Source organism: Dryobates pubescens, chromosome 29, assembly GCF_014839835.1.
Source record: "Dryobates pubescens isolate bDryPub1 chromosome 29, bDryPub1.pri, whole genome shotgun sequence".
NCBI classification, from domain to species: domain Eukaryota; kingdom Metazoa; phylum Chordata; class Aves; order Piciformes; family Picidae; genus Dryobates; species Dryobates pubescens.
The window spans coordinates 478,107-501,937 of NC_071640.1; the positions used below are offsets into that span (position 1 = coordinate 478,107).

Consider the following 23,831-nt stretch of genomic DNA (forward strand, 5'->3'; position numbering starts at 1 on the left):
GGCAGCAGTGCCAGGGGCTGTTGTGTGCCCGGTGCAGGGCTCGGGCTCGTCGCGGCGCTCCCTGGACTCCCCGTCCTGGCCCGGGGTCTATCGTCTCTCCATGTCGCTCATGGAGCGCCTGCTGAAGACCCTCAGGTACAACTTCCTGACAGAGGCTCTGGACTTCGTTGGTGTCCACCAGGAGAGGATCCTTCAGGTACACCACAGCCCCCTGGGGGTTCCCTTGCTGTGTGCAGAGGAAGCACCGCGGCAGGCTCCTGCCTCTGAGCCACACGGCAGGAGCGCTCTGCCCAGGCCCTGCAGGCAGGCAGGGAGGGGGCAGGCAGGGAGGGGGCTGGAGCTGGGCAGGCAGGGAGGGGGCAGGCAGGGAGGGGGCTGGAGCTGGGCAGGCAGGGAGGGGGCTGGAGCTGGGCAGGCAGGGAGGGGGCAGGCAGGGAGGGGGCTGGAGCTGGGCAGGCTCCCCCTGTCCACCCTCTCCACTGCGGCTGGAGCCTCGCTGCAGGTGTTGGAGGGAGCTGCCTGTGGCTGTGTGCTCTGGAGGGTGCCAGAGGAGAGCTGTGCTTCAGCTCAGCTTTACTCAGGTCTTGGAAAGGCCTTGCTCAGGCTTTGGCCACCAATCAGGCTGGCAGCTCTCCTGCTGGGCACCTGAGCTGGTGGCCCGTGCCAGTGCCCGTGCTGGACAGCCCTGTCTGTGCCAGGTGCCGCAGGCCCCGTTCGGAAGCGTGGCCTGGGGCAAGCAGCTGCCTGCCAGTGTGGCAGCCAGGGCAGTGCCACCCTCTGCCCCCTGAGGGCACCAGGTGCTCCGGGTCTGGCCACCTTCAGGAGCGTGCTGCTGCGCCTGGGGCAGATCCTCTGCACCTTCAGCTCTCCCTGGAGCAGGGAGAGGACTTTGTGCTGCCTCCCTGAGCCCCTGGGTGTGCTCTGCCGGCAGTGCCTGACGGCGGTGCGGACGGTGCAGAGCTTGGCCTGTCTGGAGGAGGCTGACCACACCGTGGGCTTCATCCTGCAGCTCTCTAACTTCACCAAGGAGTGGCACTTCCACCTGCCACAGCTCATGAGGGATGTGCAGGTAGGGCTCGGGCACTGCCCTGGGGCACGGGGGGCAGGGCACAGCCTCCTGCTGCTGCTGCTCTGGGGCTGGGAGCTGGGGCTGGGGTCACAGGAACCCTCTGGCAGTGCCTTGTCTGAGCTGAGAGGGAGGAGATGCCAGCTGGGGACAGGCAGTGACAGCTTGGAACAGGACTGAGAGGGACCTCAGTGTCCTGCTCTCAGCTGGCAGTGCCAGGTGACTGGCAGTGCCAGGTGACTGGCAGTGCCAGGTGACTGGCAGTGCAGTGTCTGTCACTGGGTTTCTGACCTTCCTGCAGTGCTGGGCACTCTGGGGGCCTGCACTGCTGACAAGGTTCTCCCTCCCCTTCTTCCTTCCAGGTGAATCTTTGCTACCTGTGCCAGGCCTGCACCTCCCTCCTGCACAGCCGCAAGATGCTGCAGCACTACCTGCAGGTGAGGATGGCGCCCTGGGGCGGGCTGGGGTGCCCCAGGCTGGCAGCCAGCAGGGGGCAGGATCCCCTTCTGCACCGCTGCCCCTGGCCCCTCCGCCGCCCCGCGCCCAGCGCCCGCTCTGCCTGGCAGGCCAAGAACGGGGAGTCCCTGCCGGCGCCGCGGGCGCCGCGGGCGGCGTGCGGCCGGGCGGGCGGCGGCGAGGAGGCGGCGGAGCAGAGGGCGCTGCTGACAGTGCAGTACAGCCTGCTGAGGATCCTCAGCAAGACCCTGGCTGCCCTGCGCCACTTCACCCCTGACGTCTGCCAGATCCTCCTCGACCAGGTAGGGCAGCAGAGAGCGGGAGGGCAGGGCAGGGGCTGCCCCGGCAGCCAGGCCGGGCGAGCGGGGAAGGACTCGGCTGGGCCCTGGGCACCCTGCTGCGCTGCGCCCTCGGTGCTGCTCTTGCAGGCAGCCCCTGCCCGGCCTGCAGGCTGCCCTCCAGGAAGGGCCAGTCCCTGGTTCTGGCAGCGTCCTGCTGCCCGCTCCTGGACAGTTCACTTCCTGTGCCTCCAGGTAGCCAAACCTGGGCCTTGGAAACTGCTCTGGGAGGAGCTCCTGAGGCTGCCGTTTGGTGGAATGCTGGAGGGGGCCCTGGAGCCTGCTGGTGCAGCACTGCACAGCACTGCACAGCACTGCACAGCACTGCAGGGCTCCAGCTGTGCACTGGGGCTGTGGGAGGATCTCAGTGCTCCTGGCTCTGGGCACAGAAGCAGGACAGAGGGACAGGGGCTGGCTGCTGCTGCGGCAGTGCCTCAGGGCTCAGCCCCTCCTGGTCCTGCCTCTCCACAGTCTCTGGACCTTGCTGAGTACAACATCCTCTTTGTCTTGAGCTTCACCACCCCAGCCTTTGACTCAGACGTGGCACCTTCCTTTGGCACCCTCCTGGCCACAGTCAACGTGGCCCTCAACATGCTGGGAGAGGTAGTGACCGTTTTGGGGGGCACAGCAGTGGCCTCAGAGCCTCCTTTCAGCTGCTGCTCTGAAGGGCAGAGTGAAGCTCTGCTGCCTCCTGTCTGATGTCTCCCTTCCCTTCCCAGCTGGATAAGAAGAAGGAGCCTTTGCCCCAGGCTGCAGGGCTGAACATGCAGGAGGGATCCAAAACCCTCAAGTAAGTTTGCAGCTGCTTGATGCAGGCCTGGCTGGGAGCAGAGCCTCAGCCCGAGGCTGGCTCCAGCCAGCTCCTGAAGCCCACCAGGGGCTCTGCAAAGCCGGCAGGGAGGGTTTGGGAGGGTGCAGGAAGCCATCCCACCCTCAGCTGCAGCGAGGTTTGCCAGGCCCTGTTGCCCAGCAGTGCTCCCTGCAGCTGCTGCTCTGCACCACGGCTTGGGCACCAGTGCCAGAGCAGGATGGGAGCAGTCGCAGCGTTCCCTTGCCTGTGCCTGCGGGGGGGAGGCCTCCTCAGAGGGTTTGGCCATGGAACCAGAGCCTGCTGACCCCCCGGGGCTGCTGGCTGAGCCCCCCGGGGCTGCTGGCTGACCCCCCCGGGGCTGCTGGCTGAGCCCCCCCGGGGCTGCTGGCTGAGCCCCCCGGGGCTGCTGGCTGAGCCCCCCCGGGGCTGCTGGCTGAGCCCCCCCAGGGCTGCTGGCTGAGCCCCCCCGGGGCTGCTGGCTGAGCCCCCCGGGGCTGCTGACTGAGCCCCCCCCGGGGCTGCTGGCTGAGCCCCCCGGGGCTGCTGAGAGCTGCTGCCTGCACAGGTCCCTGCTGATGTTCACGATGGAGAACTGCTTCTACCTGCTGATCTCGCAGGCCCTGCGCTACCTGCGGGACCCTGCCGTGCACCCCCGCGACAAGCAGCGCATGAAGCAGGAGCTCAGCTCCGAGCTGGTGAGCAGGGCCTCTGCCAGCCTGTGCCAGCCTGTGCCAGCCTGTGCCAGCCTCCCTGGCTGGCCAGTGCAGGTGTGGCTGCAGGGGGAAGGGCGTTGGGCAGTGGCTGTGGGCAGTGGAGGCATGGGGAGGTGTGGCCCGTGGGGGGGGTGTCCCTGGGCCATGGGGGGGCTCCCTGGCCCGTGGGGGGGGTCCCTGGGCCCTGGGGGGGTTCCCTGGCCCGTGGGGGGGGTCCCTGGGGGGCTCCCTGACCCCCTCTCTTCCCCACAGAGCACGCTGCTGTCCAGCCTCGCTCGCTACTTCCGCCGCGGGGGCCCCTCCTCGCCCGCCAGCGGGGTCCTGCCCTCTCCCCAGGGCAAGGCAGCCTCCAAGCTGGGCCCTGAGGGGCAGGAGCCACTGCTGCAGCTGGTGCAGGCCTTCGTGCGCCACGTCCAGAGGTAGAGGCCCTGCTGCCGCCCGAAGGCCTCAGCAGGCAGCGCTGCGAGCGGGGCCGGGCGAGGGACGGATCCTGGGCCTGCCCTGCCTGCTCCTGTTGAGCTCCTGCAGCCCAGCAGCTGCTGCTGCCCACCCCCTGCGGCCCCCTCCCCGCAGTGGCTGCAGCGTCCTGGCAGGGCCAAGCACCGAGAGCCAGAACCTTTATTTTTGTAGCTTGGCCTGGGCTGGGGACGCTGCAGCTGCCTGGGGAGGGCACAGCCCCTCCGCTGGGCTCCAGCTCTGCCCTCCCCACGGGGGGCCAGCAGCCTCTCCCTGGCAGGGGCACGAAGGGATCAGCAGCGATTCAGAGACCACCTTTCTACTGCTATTTTTGTATGGAATGGTTGGGGGCTGCCTGGGGGTGCCCGGGGGGTGCCCGCAGCTCCCTCGCCCCACCCTGGCTGTCCTGGGGGGCTCTGAAGAGCAAGGCCTCACCCCGAGTTTTTAGTCCAAGTTGCATTGCTCTAGCCCTGCAGGTTTTTGTAACTGTGCCCTATTTATACTGAGATTAAAACCTTTCTACTGCAGCCCAGGCCCTGCTCCCTGCTGGGCACGGCAGCCGGTGCCAGCTCTGCGGCTGCTCGGGGCTGGCTCTGCTGGGCCCACCTTGCCCTGGCAGGGGGCTGGTGAGTGCCCCCCCCGGGCCTGTGCTGGTTCCTTGATTGCCCACCCCCCCCCTTGCCCTGCCTGTCATACTGGGGAGCTCCTGGGAGGCTCTGAGCAAGGGGCACTAAAGCTGCTCAGGGTTCAGCAGGAGGGGATGGAGGCAGAGCTGAGATCAATCCTTGTGCTTGCCCCAGCACCACGGTGAGCTTGGGGTGCCAGGCAGCAGAGCTTCCCTGCCCCTCAGCCACCCAGGGGCACAGAGCAGCCTTCAGCAAGGGCAGGTCCCCCCCAGAGCAGCAGCAGGTTCTGTGCTTTGCCATCTCACAGAGCAGCTGCTGGCTCCGGGGGGGGCAGGGGCAGCGCTTTGTGCAGCATGAAGCTGCTGCTGGTGCTGCTTTTCCTCCAGAGCACCACGGGGACAGGAGCAGGGCTGGCACTGGCCTGAGGCAGAGGGGCAGGCACCAGCCGCCGGGAAGGGAGGGAGCAGGGGCAGGGCTGTAGCAGGCCAGAGCTGTGCAGGGGCACTCTCAGCACCACAGGAGCAGGATTTGACTCCCCCTCTGCCTAGCAGAAGCTGAGCCCTGCTGCTGCACTACAGAGATGTGAGAGCTGCTTCTCCCAGGAGCTGCTTGCTGGCAGGAGGCAGCAGAGCTGTTCCCATAACAACTCCGAGCCTCAGAGCTCAGAGCCAGGCAGCTGAAGCCTTCTGCTCTGGTTTTGCCTGGGGCTAGGGAGGAGCTGCTGTTCCTCCTTCCTGGGGCTGGGCTGTGGCACCTGGGGAAGGAGCTGCAAGGGCAGAGCTGGCAGAGGAAGGGCAGCAGCTTGCTCTGGCTTTGCCCCGAGCTGCCTCCCTGCTGCTGCTCCTGGGTGCTCCCAAGCCCAGCGAGGAGGCCGAGGCAGCAGCTCAGGCAGTTTGTTTATTGGCAAATAAGTGCTGAAACCCAGGAGCCCTGCATCCAGAGGGGCCCAGTGCCCTGGGGCAGGGCAGTGCCCGTGGCACTGCTGCAGTGAGTGCAAAAGATGCAGAAAGAAGCAGAGCTGGTGCTGAGAGCCAGGGCAGGCTGTGAACAGAGCTTGGTGCAGGGCAGTTTCTCCTCAGCCAGTGGCAAATGAGGCAGCAGCAGAAGGCTTTGGGTGAGCTCCAGCCATGAAGCTGATGGTAGGACCCCAGGCTCAGCCCCCTGGGCTCAGGGCAGCCTCTCCCCTCCTCTCCTGGGGTGCACCAAGTCTGTTCCCTGGGGGGGGGGGGGCATTGGTCAAATCCATCACCTGGGGTGGAAACAAAGTCTGGGACATGCCTGGGACAGACACAGAAGGAAGCCTGGACAAGAACCTGGGGCAAAGCTTGTGGGAAGGCTGCAAAGAGCAGCCCAGAGCAGCTGCTGGCAGGAGGTGCAAGCAGGAGCTGTGGTCCCTTGCACTGAGGTTTGCTTTCCAACAGCCCCTGGGCTCCCTCCAGCTCCAGAGCCCAGTCCTAGCTGGAAGCCATCAGTGGCTCCTGGGGAGCTTTGTGCTCTGCTCCCCCACAGCTTGCAGGCTCTCAGTGCTGGAACTCAGCTTCCTGAGGAGCTGGGGCTGGGGGGGGCACTGCCCCCTGGAATGCTGCATGGTCCAACCTGGGCAACTCGACTGCTGCAGAGGAGGGGAGGGACAGGGAACACCCTGGGAGCTGAGGGCACAGCTGGGGCTGGGGAAGCTGCTGCCAGGACCAGGGGGGAGTGGAGAAAAGGAACCAAGGAGCCTTGTGCCATTGAGACTCAAAGCAGGCTGCACGGGGGGGGAACCAGTTCAGTCCTGGGAGCCATCCCCAAACCCTTCCCCTCCCTGCCCACCGTGCCCACGGGAGTGCAGTGCCAGCCCTGGAGACAGCGCTGGGCCCGGGTGGAGATCCACAGGAGGAGTGCCAGGAGCTGGGGGCAGCCTTCTGGAACCTTCCCCTTGGAGGCCTTTAGCTGAGCAGCTCCAAGTAAGTGACAGGAACCTTCCCCTTCTGGTTGCCTCTCTCCCCTATGAGCCAGTCTGGGTCCATGCCCGGCAGGCTGTAGACGGTGATCAGCTGGGGACAGAGGGCAGCGTCAGGCTCCTGCCCAGCACCACGCAGGGCCCTCGGGGGGGCCGGGGGCACAGCAGCTCCTCAGGCCCTGCCCAGGCCCTGCAGCTGGCTGCAGCTGGAGCAGGCAGGGCCTGCCTGCTGCTGTCCCTGGTGCTGCCTGCGGAGGTGTTCCTGCAGGCAGGGTGGCACAGCAGAAGCTCTGCCAGGCCCAGAGAGAGCTCTGCCCGTGCCCAAGTTTCTCTCAGCGTGCTTAGAGCAGGCTGCAGCCTGCAGCCTCTCTCCCTGCTCCTGGAGAGGGCTCCCAGCACGTCCTGGGCACAGCCAGACCGCAGCAGGGGAGGCACAGGGGGGATGCTCCCAGCTCGCCTCAGCTGTGGCACAAGCTCAGGGCAGCCTGGGGGGCACCAGTGCCAAGCACAATCCTGGAGCAGCAATGCCCCAGAGCGGGGCTGGAGGGGCAGGGGCAGGCCGGGGGCGATGCCAGCCCCAGCCAAGGCACCAACCTCATCTGCCAGCAGTGCCAGCTCGCTGCTGTCCGCTGCCTCGTAGTCGTAGAGCACCCTGGCCTTGCGGGTGCCGCTGGCGGGGGGCTGCACCTCGCTGGGGTTCAGGACGCTCTCTGCCACCGTGCTGGGCACCCCGGCCAGGGTGGGCACCACGGGGATGGTGGGCACGGCCGGGAGCGGGCCGGCAGCCGCCGCTGGAGGGGAGGCCGTGGCCGGGAGCGGGGAGGTGGAGTCTGCATTGCCGACGAAGGTGCCGGAAAAGCTTACACGGGAGGAGAGCTGAGGTCAGAGAGGGGCCCCGGGACCTCCCCCACGGCACTGCAGCTGCCCGGGGAGGGGGCAGTGCCCGCACTGCTCAGACCCTGCAGCGAGTCTGCAGAGCCTGGCTGGGGGCACTCCTGCAGTCCCACCCCCCCCATCTCATCCCCCTTCCTCGCAGCCCCTCCCCCCTTACTTACATCTCTCCCTTGGAGCTGTGAGCATGCAAAGGAACGGAACAGGAGCAGAGAGTGAGCAGCCCCAGCCCTGCTGTGCCAGCTGCCAGCCCTGCCCACAGCACAGAGCCCCCTCTGCGGCCCAGCACCCCCCCCTGCCTGCCCCCCAAGTAACCTCAGCCAGGGGGAGGCCCTGGGACCCCCCGCGGGCACCGTGGCACAGCCTGCTCCAGCCCCCTGCCCCCTGCCCCTCGGAGTGGGCTCTGGAACCTCTGCCCAGCCTGAGGCTGGGGAGGGGCTGGGGGCAGGGAGGAAGGCAGCAGCCCCCGGCCTCACCTGCCCAGCTGCTGCTGCAGCTGCAGCATGCTCTGGTAGCACTGTGCATAGTAGCTGCTCTGGGCCTCCACGAACTCATGCAGGCAGCGCAGATGATTCACCTGCAGGGAGCAGCAGGGCAGGGCTCAGCCTGCAGCCGCGGCCAGCCCCGCTGCCCCTGGCGCTCGGGGGGGCGCCGCTGCTGCCCCTGGCGCTCGGGGGGGCGCCGCTGCCGCCCCTGGCACTCACGTGGGTGCTGCTGATGCCCTCCAGCAGCAGCCTGGTCACCTCTGCCTGCCGGTCGAACTCGGTCTGCGCCAGCCGCAGCTCCTGCTCCGCCTGCAGGACGACACAGGGTGGCCCGGGCAGCAGAGGGCAAGGGCCCCTTGGCCTCCCCCAGGGAGAGGACCCCCTCCCCCCAGTCACCTTCCCCCCCCCGGGATGTGCTGTGCCCCAGAGGGGTGATGGCCACCCAGCTACAGCTTGCTGGAAGCTGAGCAGGGGGCTGTGCCCTCTGCCCCTTCTCCCGGAGGGGCACAGCGGTTCCTGCCTGGCACCAGCTCTGGCAGGGGCTCCTTTGGCTGTGCCCTGCTCGTTCTGACCCTGCAGGCTGGCAGCCCCCAAGCAGGGCAGGCTGGAGGGGCAGCTGTGGGCCCTCTGCTGTGGTGCCAGCAGCACCAGCACTGTGCCATGGCCAGGCCAAAGCTCTGCTTGGCTCCTAAGCAGCTTTGTCTATTTTCAGCTCCAGCTGAGCTCTTCTCCTGCACCCTCAGGGCAAGGGATTACAGCAGGCCCTGGCACAGGCAGTGGCACTGCCTGGCTTGCCCCATGGAGCTGGGCAGGGGCTGCAGCAGCACAGAGCTCCACGGAGCTCCCCTTGGCACCACTCAGGATGTGACCTGGGGCTCTCCCTGCCAGCTCTGAGCATTGCAGCTTCCTAAAGCCACCCCTGGGTGGGGACCCTTCCAGTCCTGTGCTCCTCCAGGACATGGAGGGCTGAAGGCTGCTGCCACACTTTGGTCTATGCAGCCAGGCCACAGCACAGGCAGAGCAGAGCCAGCTGTGCTCACAGCTGTGCTCACAGCTGGCTGCAGGCAGCTGCTCTGCTGAGGGCTGAGCTGGTTCAGAGGCAGCCAGGGGCTGGCACCGTGCACAGCATGCAGGGAGGGATGCTGGGGGCTGAGGTGTGAGAGGCAATGTGAGCCCAGGAGGTGTCTGGGAGCTCCACACCATGCTGGAGCTGCACAGCTTGTCCTGGGCTCTAGTCCCCTGGAGCCCCCCACCAGAGACCCCCACCAGAGGCCCCTGGCAGCACCCAGCAAGCAGCCAGGGTCTGGAGCTCTGCCTCCATGCAGCCACTCAGCAGGGTGAGTGCAGCCCTCCCAGGAGGGAGCAGCTCCAGGGGAGGCTCCAGAGCCCCAGGGCTCTGCCCTGGCTCCAGCTCTGCTCAGAGCAGGACCTTGGCCCCCAGGCCAAGCTGGCGAGGGGCTACCAGAGGCCAGTGCCTGGCACATGCAGGTGGAGCAGGCAGGGCCTCTGCCAGGGGAGCAGAGCTGAGCCATGGCCCAGCTCCTGTGGCAGTGCCACAGGGCCCCCAGGGCTGCCCTCGCTACACCCCAAGCCCAGCAGTCTGGCACAGGGGGCACAGCCACTAGGGCTGACCCCCTCTGCACCCCACCCCTGGCACCCCTGGCATGCCCAGGGGGCTCAGCACCCCTCCAGCTGGGTGCTTACCTTTTCCACCTCGTCGTTCCAGAGCTGTGGGGGCCACAGAGCAGCAGACAGGAGATCAGTGTTGGAGGCATGGAGAGGCACAACCCCCCCTGGCAGGGACCCCCGGGGACAAGCCAGCCCTTCACCCAGCAGCAGCTGCCACAGCCATGCCCCTTCCCCTCCCTCCAGCCCCCTGGCACAACGAGGGGCAGGTCCCTGCCCCCACGCCAGCAGCTCCCCAGCCCTGCTCCCTGCCAGGGCTGGCACAGCCACAGCAGCCAGCAGCAGGCAGTGCCCTGCCCAGCCTCACCCCCTGGGCAGAGAGCTCAGGTCAGTGGGGGCAGAACTCTGCCAGGCTGTGCCCCCAGCAGCAGTGCTCAGCTCCAGCCACAGCAAGCCCTGGCTGGGGACAGGCTGCACCACCCTGCCCCTTCCTGCTGCCCCCAGGCAGAGGGGCACAGCCCTGGCACCCCAGGCTGCAGCTGCTGCTGGGATCTGGCTCCAGGGCAGCAGTCAGGCACAGGAGGGGGAGGCACAAAACCAGACTGGGCCTGGGCTTAGCCTCCCCTCAGCAGCCAACGACCCTCTCAGCCCTGGCTGCAGGAACCCACCCTGGCCCAGCTGGCAGCACCCTGCCAGCAGCTCCCCAGCCCAGGGCAGCCAGGACCCATGGCCCCCCAGGGCCTCAGCCTCCCTCCCTGGGGCTCCTTTGCCCCCCAGGTTGGTTCACCAGGGCATGGCTGGGGCCTGAGCTGGGTGCTGTGGTGCCAGCTCTGCTCAGACCCAGGGGCCCCCAGCTGAGGATCACCAGCAGCTGTCCCCAGGTGCCCACCATGAGGGGCAGCTGCAGGAGCTGCCTGCACTGGAGGGGTGCCAGGCTCCTGGGCTTGCTGCCTGCCCCTGCTCTGGCCTCTGCCCCTGCCCTGAGCTCAGCTCCTGCTCCAGACAAGCAGCCTGGCATCTCCTGACCTGAGCAGGGAGTGCCAGCTGGGCCCCTCCTGCTCACAGCCTGCCCCTGTGCAGCCCTTAGGGCACAGGTTGGGCATTTTCTGTGGGGCAGAAGTGGGTCCAGCCCAGCTCTGGGCAGCTGGAACAGGCCCTGGCTGCAGTCCTGCTCTGCACAGCCCCCTGCCAGGCTGGGGGGTGGAGCAGGCTCTGCTGTGGGGCTGGGGGAGGCTCTGCCCACAGCTCTCCCTGCCTGGGGGCTGCAGGCACAGCCTCCACTCTGTCCCTCAGCTCAGAGCCCAGCTGAGGGCAGCTGCTGCCCTGTTTGCTCAGCTGGCAGAGAAGGCTGGCACAAGCCAGGCAGGAGCAGAGCCCCAGGGCAAGGCCAGCAGCAGGCAGTGCTCTGTGCTGTCACCCCCAGGCCACAGCAGCACAGAGAGCTCCTACCCTGCTGCAGCTCCTGAGCCCCTGGAGCAGTGCTGGGATCAGAGGGCTTGGGGCAGAGCAGCCCTGGCTGCATGGGGCTGGGAGCAGCCTGGGCTCAGCCCCTGCTTTGCCACTCAGGGATGCCAACTGTTACTGATGCAGCTGGGCTCCAGGTGGCACTTCAGGCACCAACTGCCACCTCTGATGTGGCTGTGGGAGGCCAAGGACCACAGCTGGCACTGAAGTGCCCAGGGTCAGTGCTGGCTGCTTACCAGAGCAAGTCTGGAACCCTCCTCTGGCTCCCCAGTGCCATCCTCCCTGGCAGAGCTCTGGAGAGGGAGCACTGAACCAGGCAGGGATGTGCCAGGAGACACCAAAAGCCCCTCCTGTCCTGGGCACCTCTGCTGGCAGGAGCAGCTCAGCCTGCAGCCTGCTGCTGCCTCTCCAGCACCACCCTGCAGCCCCTTCTGATCCCAGCAGCACTCTGCAAGCAGGTCAGGACAGGGCCCCCTGGGAGCCAACACTGATGCTGCCAGCTCAGCCTTGCCTCTGTCTCCACTGGGGCTGGGGCTCCCCACCCCCAGCCCAGGGCAAGGGTTTGTTTGCTCCAAGGCTGGGCTGCCCCTTTCCCACAGCTGCAGAGCCCCCTGCCCAGCCCTGCCCCCAGGCCCCTCCCCGAGCTGCAGCAGTGCTCTGGGTGCTGCAGGGAAGCAGGAGGAGTTGTCAACATTTTCAGGAGCAATGTGGCACTGCAGGGGCAGAGCCCAGCCCAGGGGGGGCTCAGAGGGACACAGCAGAGCTGCAACAGGCTGCAGTGCCTGGCTGCACTGCACTGCACTGCACTGCACAGCTGCCTGCAGATGGGCCCCGAGGGGGGAGAAAAAAATGACTACAGTGGTAGAAGGGAGGCCTGCAGTGCCTGCAGTGCCAGCCTGCAGTGCTCTGCCACAGGGGGTGGCAGGGGAACTCCTCCACCTTCGCCCCTCCTGACCAGCCACAAAGCCTCTGGGCACTCCGAGCTCTGCCCTGAGCCCCAGGTGTGGCACTGCCAGGGGCAGCTGGCACCATGCAGAAAGGGCAGCCCCGGAGGTGCTCTCTGCTCCACTGGGCAAGAACAAAAAGCCTGAAGGTTGCCACAGGAGTGTGGGGCAGGCCTGGCAGAGGCTGGGGAGCAGAGCAGGCACCCCGCGGGCAGCCGCAGGCTGCAGGGCGGCCGGGGGGGCCGGGGCCGCCCATGCTGAAAGCAGCGGAGCAGAAGGGCCAGGCTGGAGCTGCGGGGGGCGGGCGGGGGCGGGCGGGGCCTGGGGCAGTCTTACCGCGGAGGCGCTGGCGGAGAGCACGAAATTGCGGGGTCTGGTCTGCTGAAAGTCAGGCACAGCCTGGGGGGGAACACAGCTTCAGCTGCCAGCCGCGGGGCACGGCACCCCCTCCCGGCTGGCACCGGGCGGCCCCTCCCGGCTGGCACCGGGCGGCCCCCTCCCGGCTGGCACCGGGCGGCCCCTCCCGGCTGGCACCGGGCGGCCCCCTCCCGGCTGGCACCGGGCGGCCCCCTCCCGGCTGGCACCGGGCGGCTCGCTTCAGGCGCCCATGGGATGGCAGCGGGAGGTGCCCCCCGGGCCGGGCAGAGGTCTGTGGCAGCAGTGCCCAGGGGGCAGCCAGGCTGGTGCAGGAGGTGGCCTGGCACATGCAGCCCGCCGGGCACCAGCAGCAGGTCCTGCCTGCACCCCAGCTGCGGCAGCAGCACCCCGGAGGGCTCTGCCTGCGCCTGCGGCAGCTCAGACCTGAGCACAGGCAGCGAAGGGCACCGCGGAGCCCCGGGCCCAGCACGGCCCCCGGGCCGGACTGCTGCCGCGGGGCAGGGAAGGTTCCGAGCCGCAGCTTCTGCTTTGGCTCTTCGAGGCTCAAGAGCAGCTGCAGGAACCTCTCCTCTCCTCCCCTGGACTCAGGAGTCCCCAGGGCGGTCACAGCACTTGGGGGGGAGGTGCTCTGCAAGCGGGGGGCAAGAGGGACCCAACCTCCCTCCCCCTTGCACTCAGAGCCCTGGGGGACAGAGCAGCACCACAACCATCCCCCCCCCGCCGCCTGTCATTGTCTCTGGGCTGCCTCCCCTCCCGGAGAGGGATTTGCCTCCCAGCCCCCTCCTGCCTGCACCCCCTGAGCTCTGCTCGCAGCAGCCGCGGTGGAGCGGAGCTGGTGCTGGAGGGGCTGCAGGCAGCTGATGGATTCTCCTCCCCTGCTGGAGCTCCTTCCCCAGGCAGCCGCGGCCCTGACCACCCTCCGGCCATGCCCCAGGGCCAGTCCCAGCGGGATAAGGGAGCTGAATTTTCGTTGCCGATGGGACAGAGACAATGAGAGGCGTTAGAGAAAGCAGCCCCCGAGGCAGAGCACGGCCGGCAGCGATACTCACATCTCCCTCACACTGAGCAAACCACAAGGAAACAAAACGAAAAGGTTAGTGAGGAGAGCAGCACCGGCAGGGAGGGCAAGGCACAGGGCTGGGCGCCGGGCACCGCAGAGCAGCTCCGCTCGGGGCAGCAGCACACCCGAGGGGGTCACAGGCAGAAGCTGGGGGGCACACCACGGAGGAGGAGAGCAGCAGAGAGTGGGCAGCTGGGAGAGAGGCAGCTCCAGCAGGAGCCCCTCCGGACCCTGGCAGCTCAGAACTGTCTCAGCAGCTGCCCCAGGGGAGGACACCTCCAGAACAGCCTCTGGCTCTGCACAGCCCCCCAGGAGCTCCCCCGCGGCCAGGGCGCTGCAGGGCAGCCTCACGATCACCCCTGGGAGCCCAGCCCGGGGGCGGGGGGTGGAAGAGGAGGAGGAGGGCAGGGACTCACCGTGGCCTTGGCCTCGGCAGCTTTGGCCTTCCTGAGCCGAGCCTTGCAGGCGTCCAGGTCCAGGCGCCGGTTCTGCAGGATCCTGCGCTCCTTCTGCGGGGACACAGCGGGGGCGGGGCAGCCGGGGGCGGGGCAGCCGGGGGCGGGGCAGCCGGGGGCGGGGCAGCCGGGGGCGGGGCAGCCGGGGGCGGGGCAGCCGGGGCGGGGCAGCCGGGGGCGGGGCAGCCGGGGGCCAGGGCCAAGTCATCGCCAGTGCCAGGCAGAGAGGCCCTTGCCTAAGGTCACCTCATCAGCAAGCCCTGGGCCTGGCTGCCCGGGACCCAGGCTCCCCATGGCTGGGTGGTGCCCACCAGGCTGCAGGGGCCAGGGAGGGAGAGACCTTCCCCTGGCACATCAACTGGCAGCCCTCCCTGTGCCACAGAGAGCCCTGAGCAGGGCTGGCATTGCCCTGTTCGGGCAGGGGCAGTGCTGAGCTTCCCGGGGGCTGTCTCCCTCTCCCTGTCCTCTGCCCCGGCTGGGGGGGGTGTGGGGGGTGTCCTGCCCCGGCTGGGGGGGTGTGTGTGGGGTTTCCTGCCCCGGCTGGGGGGGTGTGGGGGGGGTGTCCTGCCCCGGCTGGGGGGGGTGTAGGGGGGGGGTGTCCTGCCCTGGCTCGGGGGGGTGGTGTGTGGGGGGTGTCCTGCCCCGGCTGGGGGGGGTGTGGGGGGTGTCCTGCCCCGGCTGGGGGGGGTCCTGCCATGCTTACAGAGATGGTTCTCCAGTCCCCCTCCAGGAAGTTGCGCAGGGGGGTGAGGAAGGTGATGGAGGCAGTGTGGATGAAGTCTCGCTCTGCGGCGCCCAGCAGCCTCTGGGTCTCTCCAACCTTGATCAAGGTCTTCCCTGCAACAGGAGAGCTCTCAGCTCCTCAGGAAGCCTTCTGCTGGCTCCGGGGGCACACAGGCACAGGGCACCCTGCCCAGGCAAGGTGCCCATGGCCACACCAGCAGCTCCCAGTGCAGCTCTGATCTTACCTGCTGAGGCTCTTACCCCAGGGATGCCCTCCCTGCCCCACCTGCCTGCACCTTGCTGCCTGAGCCTCGTCAGACAGAGGCCCAGGAGCAGGGCAGCAGATGAAAAGCAGCAGAGCAGAACCAGCCTGGGCTGCTGAGGCCAAGCTGGGGCTGCAGCTATTGATCAGCCATCGACCTGCAGAGCTGCTCAGGGCCAGGACAAGGACAGCTGTGCCCTCAGGCCGTGCTGCTGAGCAGCTCAGCTGCCTACAGAACCCCAGATTCCCCCAGAAGAGGACAACTGTCAGGGCTGAAGAGCAGCAGGATGCTCTCCGTGGCCGGGAAGGGACCTGCCGAGGCTTGCAGCCGAGCCCCAACCCCCCCAGGGCTGCCCTCCTCTCCCTGCTGCTGGAGAAAGGCTTCCACCCTCTGCCTGCAGGGCAGCTGAGGGAAGGGTCTCCAGTTCTGGGTCGAGAGAAACTGCAACAAGATGCTCCCTGCACCAGAAATCTGCCCAGGGGGCCACAGCCAAAGCCTGCAGCCCCCTGCCCAGGCCAGCCCTGAGAGCCGCAGCAAAGGCACCACCAGCCTCTGGCAGCCCCACTGCCTGCCCTGCCTCCGCCTGGCCTGGCTGCTCCTCCAGCGCTGGGCAGTGGGGAGGCCCTGCCCTGTCCCCCCAGCACGCAGCATGCCTTGCTGAGCAGCCCCTGGCTGGGCTGCGTGGTGCTGAGCTGCAGAAGCCTCTCCTCTGCCAGCAGCACGCAGGCTGCCCCGGGGGAGCAGAGCCCCCGCCCCGTGCCCCCTGCCCGAGGCAAGGCTGCCCCCAGGGCAGCAGTGTGGCTGCCCCTGGGCAGGGCTGCATCCCCAGGGGGCTCCTGCAGCTGACTCACCATAAGGTGTCCCTGGCCCGAAGTCGTTGGCAGCCTCTGCCATGTACTGTGCCAGCAGCTCCCCGTTGGTGACTCGGGAGGGCACCTTCCGGTCCAGCTTCTCGTAGAGGAACTCTTCTACCCTGGCACCTGCAGCCAGGATGCCACCGGTGGTTATGGGATGGAGGGTGGAGGGGTGGCCCTGGGACTGGCGGTCAGGGCAGTGCCCAGCAGGGCAGGGGACGGCAAGCGGCAGGAGGTGCCCTGTGCCCGCTGGCGGGAGCGGTGCCAGGCTGTGCCAGCCGGCAGCCCTCGGGGCAGGCAAGGACAGATCCCAACCCCCCGGGCTCAGCGCAGCAGGGCCTGCTGCCAGGGGGCACCTCCAGGCCCGGGCTGCAGGGCTTTGCCCCGGGGCACAGCAGCTTACTGGGGTTGGGCTGCAGCAGGACCTCCGTCTGGCGCAGGATCTTCTCGGTCCAGTTCTTGGTGCAGTCTGCCCTGGCCAGCAGGTTTTCGAAGTGGGCATCCAGCTCAGTCTTCTCAGCCTGGCCCAGCTTCTCCTCAGTGAACTGCAGGGAGGGGGAGGCCAGGAGCAGGGTTGCTCTTCCCCAGCAGAGCACAGAGCTGAGCAGACACCGAAGCCTCTCCTGGCTCAGCCAAGCAGCTGCCAGGGCCGGGGGCAGCTCCCTCCCAGGCACCTCCCAGGCAGGGAGGCAAATCTTTGCCCAGGAGTGAAGCACTGAGATAAAAATAGAGCCTGGGTCTGAGAGGTGCTCCAGAAAAAGCAGCTTCTAATGAGGTCTGCTCCAGCTGTGCTCCAGCTGTGCTCCAGCTGTGCTCCAGCTGCTGCAGCCTGCCCATGGCTCCCAGGGCTTCACCTGAGGGCAGTGCCACCTGCCCTCACCCCTCCTGACCCACCCCACAGCCTGCAAGCCCAGCAGGGCAGGAATGCCACTGGCACCCCCGAGCCAGGCTCTCCCCTCACTGCATGGAGCAAGCTTGTGCACAGCTCGGGGCCTGGGGGTGCCCCCTGGCAGTGCCAGGCTGGCAGCTCCCCTCAGACCCCAACCCCAGGGTATTTGTGAGCTCAAACTCCTGAGCCAGCAGCTTGGGGGATCACTCTGAGAGAGCCCTTCAGAGGCTACAGCTGTGCACTGGGGATGCTACAGGGGTGGCAGTGTGTCCTCTGACTCCTTGCTGATGGGCACTGGTGCTGTACATTACCTGGCACAGCCAGGTGCCAGGGGGGTAAGGTCCAACTCAAACCCTTTGATGGAACACAGCTCCTGTGTACCACAGGCACCTTCTCCACACCCAGCCCAGCTGCAGATGGGCCAAGAAGGCCTCTTCATGGGCTCCTGGCATGCTCCCTGGCAAGCTGTGCCCCTGTGGCTGCCTCACTCTGGGAACCAGGCAGCTGAGGAGCAGCAGGAGGCAGGCAGCCAGCCCCAGGCAGCCCAGTTCCAGCCACAGCTGGGTGGTGCCAGGGCAGGGTTAGGTTGGAGATGAGGAACAACTTCTGTGCTGCAGGAGTGGTCAGAGATTGGCACAGGCTGCCCAGGGAGGTGCCCATCCCTGGAGGTGTTCAGGGACCTTGTGGCCATGGTTTGGTGCCCAGGATGGTGCTGGGCGATCCTGCAGAGCTCTCCCGACCCAAGCAGCTCTGACTGCACTGCAGGGACAGCCACAGCCTCTCCTGCAGCTCAGGGGCACAGAGGAGCTGCTGCCAGCCCTGCCCCAGGCTCAGCTGCAGCCTGCTCAGCACCTCCTGCTCACTGGCACTGCTCTGCAGCGCAGCCCTGCCATGGCCTCGCCGCTGGAGGTGCCAGGGCGGCTGCGCTGCTCCGTGCCCACAGCCAGGCTCCTGTGGGGCTGAGGCTCTCCCTGTGGGCAGCCCTGAGCTGCCTGCAGGCTCTGCCAGGCTGGGCTGAGTCACTGCCATGCAGCACACTGGGGCTTCCCAGGTATTTGGCACCATTCTTGAGTCATCTGTTGAGGAGCTCTCTGCCCCCAGCCAGGGCTCTCTGCTGCCACGGAAGAGTCTCTCCCCTCCCCCCCTTCCCAGGCAGCTTTTGCAGATCTCTCACTTCCAAGTTCCTGCAGCCTGGGCTCAGCCTGCACCAGCATCTGCCCCGGAGCTGGCAGGCCTGACCCCAGCTCCTCACCAGCTGAGCTCAGCTCCCCACAGCACTGCTGCAGTCAGACCACTGCTGGAGGCCCCCAGCACCCCCCGAGGGCTGCTGCAGCCTCCCCAGTCGCCCAGCTCCAGAGCCTGGCTGTGCCCACAGGCAGCACCTGCCAGCAGCTCTGTCCCTGCAGCTGCTGCCTGCAGCCCACCCCTCTGTGTGCACTTCCACAGCCCTTGCCCCAGTTCTCCCCTGGCAGCCCCTGGAGCTGTCTGGCAGGAGGCTGAGGACTTGCCCCATGAGCACTGCAGGCCCTGGGGGCCATGCCAGGAGGGGAGGATGGGCAGCCACAGCCTGTGGCTCCAAGGAGTCAGGCCACAGGGCAGCCTCTGCTCCAGGCTCTTTCCCACAGCCTCAGGGAGGGCTGCAAGGGCACAGGAGGCTGCAGCTTGCAGGCTGGGAGCTGCTTCCCCAGCTGCACTCAGTCCCCTGGGTGAGTCCCTCACCCGTGCCCAGCAGCCAGCTGTGCTGCACAGCCCAGCCCCTGGCACAGCCTGGGCAGTTGGCACTTCTGAGGGGTGCTGCAGGAGGTGACCTTCTCCAGCACACTTCTGCCTCACCTGTGCAGGGGAGCCCCCAGCCCAGCTCTGCCTGAGCTCTGCCATGGCTCTTCAGCTGGACCAGAGCCCTCTCCTGAGCGAGAGCCTGGCTGGGGCTGCAGCAGATGAAGCTCCTCCTGTGGCACAGCCAGGGAGCAGCCCAGAGCCACACTGCCTGGCGCTGGGGGCTGCTGCAGGTGGAGCTCGGAGCTCGCAGGTGGCAGCAGGTCCCAGCTGTGGTCCCCTCTGTGCTGGCAGTACCCCCATGAGGAGCAGGGCAGAAGAGCAGCAGTTTAGGCCTGGCAGAAGCCCTCCAAGGATTCCTGCTGCCAGGAATTGCTTTTCCTAATGACATTTCTCGGAGTTATTTCCCCTCCCACTGGACCTGAGGCTGAGGCCATGAGAGGCAGCAGGGCAGAGGAGCAGACCATGCACTTGTGCCTCCTGACTCTGCCACTGTGTCCTGCTGCTCCTGGGCTGGAGGTGCTGCTGCCTCCTGCAGCACCAAGCACTCCAGGCTGCCCCCCAGGAGTGGAGGAGACTCTGGAGCTGGCCCCCAGGCTTGCTGCACACCCCCAGGCAGAGAGGCAGAGCTGCAGCATTTGCTCCTCAGACCCTGATGGTTGGGTCAGCAGCCCTGTCCTGAACCCATGCCAGGATCTGCACCCTGGCACCCCCTGCCAGGCCACAGCACCCAGAGGCTCCACGGAGCCCGCCCTGGCAGTGTCCCTGCTGAGCACCAGTCCTGTCTGTGCCCATGGGGTGATGAATAATGCAGGGCAGCCTTTGTCAGTGCCACTCTGGCTCTCCAGGAAGTGGAGCTGCATTCCAGGGCATCAATAATTCAGCCAAAGGTTGAGTTTCTCCGGGAGGCTTTGCTGGCCAGCAGCAACCTCAGCTGCAAGGGGGCAAGCAGGCTGGGAGCAGGCAGCAGCAGCACCTGGGCAGCTGGCACAAAGCAGCAAGGCTGAGCTGGGCTGCACTTAGGGCAGCTTGGAGGGAAATTCTCCCCCAGGAGGGTTGGCAGAGACCCCACTGGGACCAGGAGGGGCAGCAGGCAGAGCTGGGCTGGATGGGTCCCTCTGTGGCACAGCCCTGGAGACCAAAGGCCATCAGGGGTGGGCTGGAGGCAGGACAGGGCTGGCTGTGAGCATCAGCAGCTGGCTGGGAGCGAGACCCCAGTGCTGCCAGCCAGCTGTGCCAGCCAGCTGTGCCAGCACCACAGCTGCTTTGCACAGGGCAGCCCCAGCTGCCCTCTGTCTCTTCCAGGCTTGGGTGGGTTTGATTTTTCCACCCCTCTGCCCTCCAGCCAGCCCAGGCCTGGCTGCTGTGAGCTCAGGCAGGGCAGCTGCAGCCCCCTGGCAGAGGAGCTGGTGGCAGAGTTCAGCCCTTGTGCCACTTGCAGGTGCCCAGGTCCTCCAGCTGGACATGTCTTAGGATTTTCCACCTACAAGCACAAAGATCAAACCTGGGCCAGGAGGCTTAAACCAGGAGCAGCCTCCTGCACCTGGGATGGGTATTTCCTGAGGGCTCTTCAGAGCTCCAAGTGCCCAGGCTGAGGTGACCTTGGCTCTTTTGGTGGTCAGAGGCACAGGGGCAGCAGTTCAGACAAACCTGCACCCACCAGAGGCACTCAGCCAGCATCAGGCCCAGAGCAGCTCTGGGCTGGGTGCAGAGCAAGCTCAAGGACCTGGTCCCCAGCAGCCAGGCCAGGCTGTGAGCCAAGCTGTGCTAGAGGCCAGGAGGAAGCCATTAAGAGCACAGCCTGGCAACCTCCTGGGCATTTAGGAGAGGAAACTCTGCCCTCAGTGATGGGAACATGCTGGGGCTGCACCTCCTGCCTCCAGAGCCCTTTCCTCCTGCTCAAACTCCTCTTCTGACACTGCCTGGCCAGGGAGCTGCAGAGCCTGGGGAGATCCTCAGTGCTTGTGCAGCTCTGGGGGCACAGCACAGAGCTCACCACAGCCACTCTGCCCTGGGCCTGCTGCAGGTGGGCACAGGCTGCCCACCCAGGGGCACACAACCCTGCCTGGCTTCTCCTCTGCTCTGCCAAATGGAGCTGGAAAGAGCAGGAAAGGCAGCAGCGAGTTGCTCTTCTGTCAGGCCCAGTCCAAAACCCTTGATGCAGCACTGGGCTGCTTTGGACAGGTTTCAAGCCAGGACTGCTCCTGCCCAGGGCCTCAGGGGTGGGTGCTGACCATGCTCTGCCTCAGTTCCCCCTTGCTGAGCAGCCCTTCTGCCCGGAGCTCAGCTCTGTGCTGCCCAGGCAGACAGCTAATGGTGCCTGGGTGGCACAGCACGGGGTGGCCAGGCAGCTCCTGAGGCACATCGCTGCTCAGAGCCTGCAGCTGAAGGAAGCATCTCCAGAGCTCCAGAAAACTGAGCTGGTGCTGGGCAGGTCCCCTCCTGGAGGATCTGTGGTGCTGGAGTGCTCCAAACCCAACCTGCCCTGCCAAGAGCAGACCCCGGTGTGGGTAGTGACAGGGCAGTGCTCCACCACACTGCACGGGGACAGCCCAAGCAGGCTGAATTCCCCCCAGAATGGCATCTCAGGGGGTGGTTTTCAGACTCTGCCACCCATTTCCCCCCAGCCTCCCTCCCTGCTCTCCCTGCTGCCCACAAGCTCCAGCGTCCTCGTTCCAGGCCGTGCCTCCTGCACGCTGCCAGCCGAGAGCCCCGGTGGGAGCCGGGGCGCGGGGGCGCAGCAGGCAGGAGCCACCCTCGCCCAACGCCCCCTGCTCTGCCATGGCTGTGTGCCAGCTGCCTCCCACGCCTGCCTGCTTCCCGCGCCAGCAGGCTCACAAACACTCAGCAGAGACTTACAACCAGGCTACTGAGCAGGAGATTTGCTTCCTTCCCCCCGCTACCAAGGTCATTTGCATGAGAACAGCATCCCCGGGCTGCCCATCTGCTCCGGGGCCCCGCACCTGTACTCAGGATCTCTGCTCACACCATGACTCACCGGCACGGCGGCGATCCTGTGCCCGCCAGGCCGGAGCCTGGCAGAGCCTGGCAGAGCCTGGAGGCTGGGAACCAGCACTGCCCGCTGTGTTTGTAACCCCCACGCAGCAGGCAGGACAAGAAGCCCAGGCCCAAGGCCACCAGCTGGGCTTCCCTTCCCCGGCAGGGTTCTGACCAGCTCAGACTTGCTCCTCGCTCCTCTTTTTCCAGCCTCGAGAGGTTTTCCTGCTGTTTTGCCCCCAAAGCAGCCACGTTCCGCCACCCTCTGCATGCTCCGCTGCTCATGGGCAGCTCAGTTCCTGCACCCCACAGCTCCCGGGGCCACCGCAGCACCACCGGGGGTCAGCTCCGCTGCCGCCCGGGGCGAGCCCGCACCGCCCGGAGCCGCCGGTGCGCAGCGCCGGCTGCTCCCGGAGCTGAGGCTCCGGCCGGCAGGGCCCGGCCGGCTCCCAGCTGTCCCCGCAGCCTCCCTCGGGACGGGGAACACCCTCGGCGCTGCTGGGGCCTCGATCGCGGCTGCGGCGGCGATGGAGGCAGCGGAAAAGAGCTGCGGGAAGGCCTGCGGCGGCCACCGTTGCCATGACGTCCGCGCCCCCCTCACCTGCATGGCGCGGGAGAAGAAGACCCCCGCGTCCGACGCCAGCTTCTTCACGTTGAAGTCCATGGTGGCACCCGGAGCAGCCTCCGCCAGCCGCGCCCCCGCTGTCACCGCGGCTGCCGCCCTTTATAGCGCCGATCGATGCCTCCGGAGCCGCGCTGCAGCCTCGTAAAAGGGCTGCGGGTCACCGGCGGACCCTGCCGGCACCGGGACGGGCGTCCGCGCAGCGCGCAGGCGGGAGCGGAGCGCCGAGCTGCCAGCGGAGCGGGCGGCAGGGTCGGGGCTCCCCGGGCAGCGCCTGGGGCGGCGGCAGGACGGCGGCGGGCGCGGCCCCTTTAAGCGCCGGGAGCCTCCCTCCGCCCCTGCCCCCTCCCCAGCCGCGCCGCCGCCGCAGCCCCGGGCCGGCCCCGCCCTCGAGGGGCGCGCTCCGATTGGTGCGCCGGCCGGCGGCTCGCAGCTCTTATTGGCTGGAGGGGGCCGAGGGGCGGTGCTGCTCGCCCCGGCCCGGCGCAGGCTGCGGCGCGGGGGAAGGAGACGCTGCCCTTCCGCGGCCATGGAGCGCGGCGCGGCCGCGGGGTGCCCGGTGGGGCCCAGCGCCCCCGCCACGGTGAGTGGTGCCCCCCGCGCTGCGTACGGGGTCCGAGCCGAGCGGGCCGCGCCGTCCCCGGGGTAGGAGGAGCCGGCAGAATGGGAGCCCCGGGTAGAACCGGGCCTGGGGGCGGGGAGCGTGCCCGGGGTGCGGAGCATGGGGGACCCCCCCTGGCGTGACGTGGGGGGTGGGAGGCTGGAGGGATGCTCGGGATGCGTGGGGTGGTCAGGGGTTGATGAGTGCAGGATGGGATGCACCTGGGTTGCGAAGGGCCTGGGGGCGCCCAGGGGTGCGCGGGGCCTGAGGAGCCCCCAGGGCGATGTGGATGCTGAAGGCGCAGCGGCTGCGGGGACGCGCTGGGAGTGCAGGGGCTGCAGCCTGCTGCGGTGCTGGTCCGGGGGGCCTGCACTGCCGGCCCGTGGCAGCCCGCGGTGGGCATGCGGCGGGGAGATGCCCCGGCCCGAGGATTTCGCTGGTGCCTTGCTGCGTGGTGCCCCCCGGCCCCCCTGCCGTGTCCCAGGCTTCTCGCACTGTGCTCTCCCTGCCCGCCCAGGGCGCTGTGTTTAACCTTGCGAGGAGGGTCCGGGTCTGGCCCCGGCGGCCCCCTTGAGCCCAGCGCCAAGTGCAGCTCCTAGCCGGGGTTGCAGCAGCCCCGTGTTAGTGGGGCTGCTGCCAGGCGTGGGGCAGGAAGGAGAGCCTGTCACCCGCGGGTGGGTTTTCCTTGGCATGGGGAGGGTCCAGAGCCGGTGTGGCTGCACGGGAGTCAGAGCAGCATCTCCTGGCTGCAGGGTGTGGGGCCAGAGCTGTGTAACTTGGTGAGGTTTAAGAGGTCAGCCCCGAGTCCAGCCTGCCCTCTGTCCTTGCCGTGGAGCCTGTCCCTCCTCCCCGGCTCCCAGCAGCACCAGCAAAGCTCTGAGCAAACTCTGAAACCTCCTTGGGTTGGCATCTCTTGAGCAGGGCTTTGACACTCAGAAAGCTGAGCAGGAGCAGAGTTTTGCCAGGGAGAGTTCACTGCTGGCTCTTTGTGGTCGCTTTTGTGCTGTGCTGCCTGTGGAACTCTCTGGCAGCTCTCGGGTCCGGGGCTGCTGCTGCTGTAGAGCAGTTTGGGAACCTGTCCTGGTGGCTGGGAGGGCAAGCAAAAAACTGCAGCTGGTGGTGAGGAGATGCCTTGGGTCTGCTGGGCTGGAGCAGCCCTGCTGCTGTCCTGCCCTGCCCTGCCTGGCTGGGGAAGGGCAGCAGCAGGAGGCGCAGGTCCCGAGCCCCTCTCACTCTCCTGCTTGTCTCTCCTCTTCCTGCAGCAGGAGGAGGATTGCTGGATGAAGGCTGACCCCAGGGCCCTGAGGCAGATGCCAGAGGGGAGCTGGGTTCCTTCGTGAGCAGCTCACACAGCATCCACAAGTGCCCTTGCCCTGGGGGGCTCCTGCCGGTGCC

General features: G+C 67.6%; 2 protein-coding genes across 6 annotated transcripts in view; one reads left to right on the top strand and one right to left on the bottom strand.

Annotated features, from left to right (window-relative positions):
• Positions 1-3,811, top strand: part of NUP188 (nucleoporin 188) — a 29,443-nt gene extending 25,632 nt beyond the window's left edge. For both annotated transcript variants that reach the window (XM_054174330.1, XM_054174331.1), the window contains exons 37-44: positions 38-196; positions 932-1,069; positions 1,429-1,503; positions 1,633-1,824; positions 2,332-2,463; positions 2,580-2,650; positions 3,237-3,366; positions 3,637-3,811. In XM_054174330.1, the coding sequence (XP_054030305.1) occupies positions 38-196; positions 932-1,069; positions 1,429-1,503; positions 1,633-1,824; positions 2,332-2,463; positions 2,580-2,650; positions 3,237-3,366; positions 3,637-3,807 (1,068 nt within the window). In that variant the 3' untranslated portion in view covers positions 3,808-3,811. The remainder of the gene's footprint in view (positions 1-37; positions 197-931; positions 1,070-1,428; positions 1,504-1,632; positions 1,825-2,331; positions 2,464-2,579; positions 2,651-3,236; positions 3,367-3,636) is intronic.
• A 1,881-nt stretch (positions 3,812-5,692) lies between these two features.
• On the bottom strand, positions 5,693-23,792 carry SH3GLB2 (SH3 domain containing GRB2 like, endophilin B2). 4 transcript variants are annotated; one of them, XM_054174347.1, is made up of 13 exons: positions 23,670-23,792; positions 15,955-16,096; positions 15,549-15,677; positions 14,415-14,548; positions 13,673-13,765; positions 13,246-13,257; positions 12,155-12,217; positions 9,489-9,512; positions 8,004-8,093; positions 7,776-7,876; positions 7,464-7,478; positions 7,003-7,267; positions 5,693-6,502 (listed from the first exon to the last, which is right to left on the bottom strand). In XM_054174347.1, exons 1-13 carry the CDS (start codon positions 23,790-23,792, stop codon positions 6,395-6,397), a joined length of 1,299 nt encoding a protein of 432 aa, XP_054030322.1. In that variant the 3' UTR covers positions 5,693-6,394. The 4 variants fall into 4 exon arrangements, with proteins under 4 accessions (XP_054030322.1, XP_054030321.1, XP_054030323.1 ...); XM_054174346.1 differs by lacking the exons at positions 13,246-13,257; positions 23,670-23,792 and adding an exon at positions 21,815-22,093; XM_054174348.1 differs by lacking the exons at positions 12,155-12,217; positions 13,246-13,257; positions 23,670-23,792 and adding an exon at positions 21,815-22,093.
• Between the last annotated feature and the right edge of the window lie 39 nt (positions 23,793-23,831).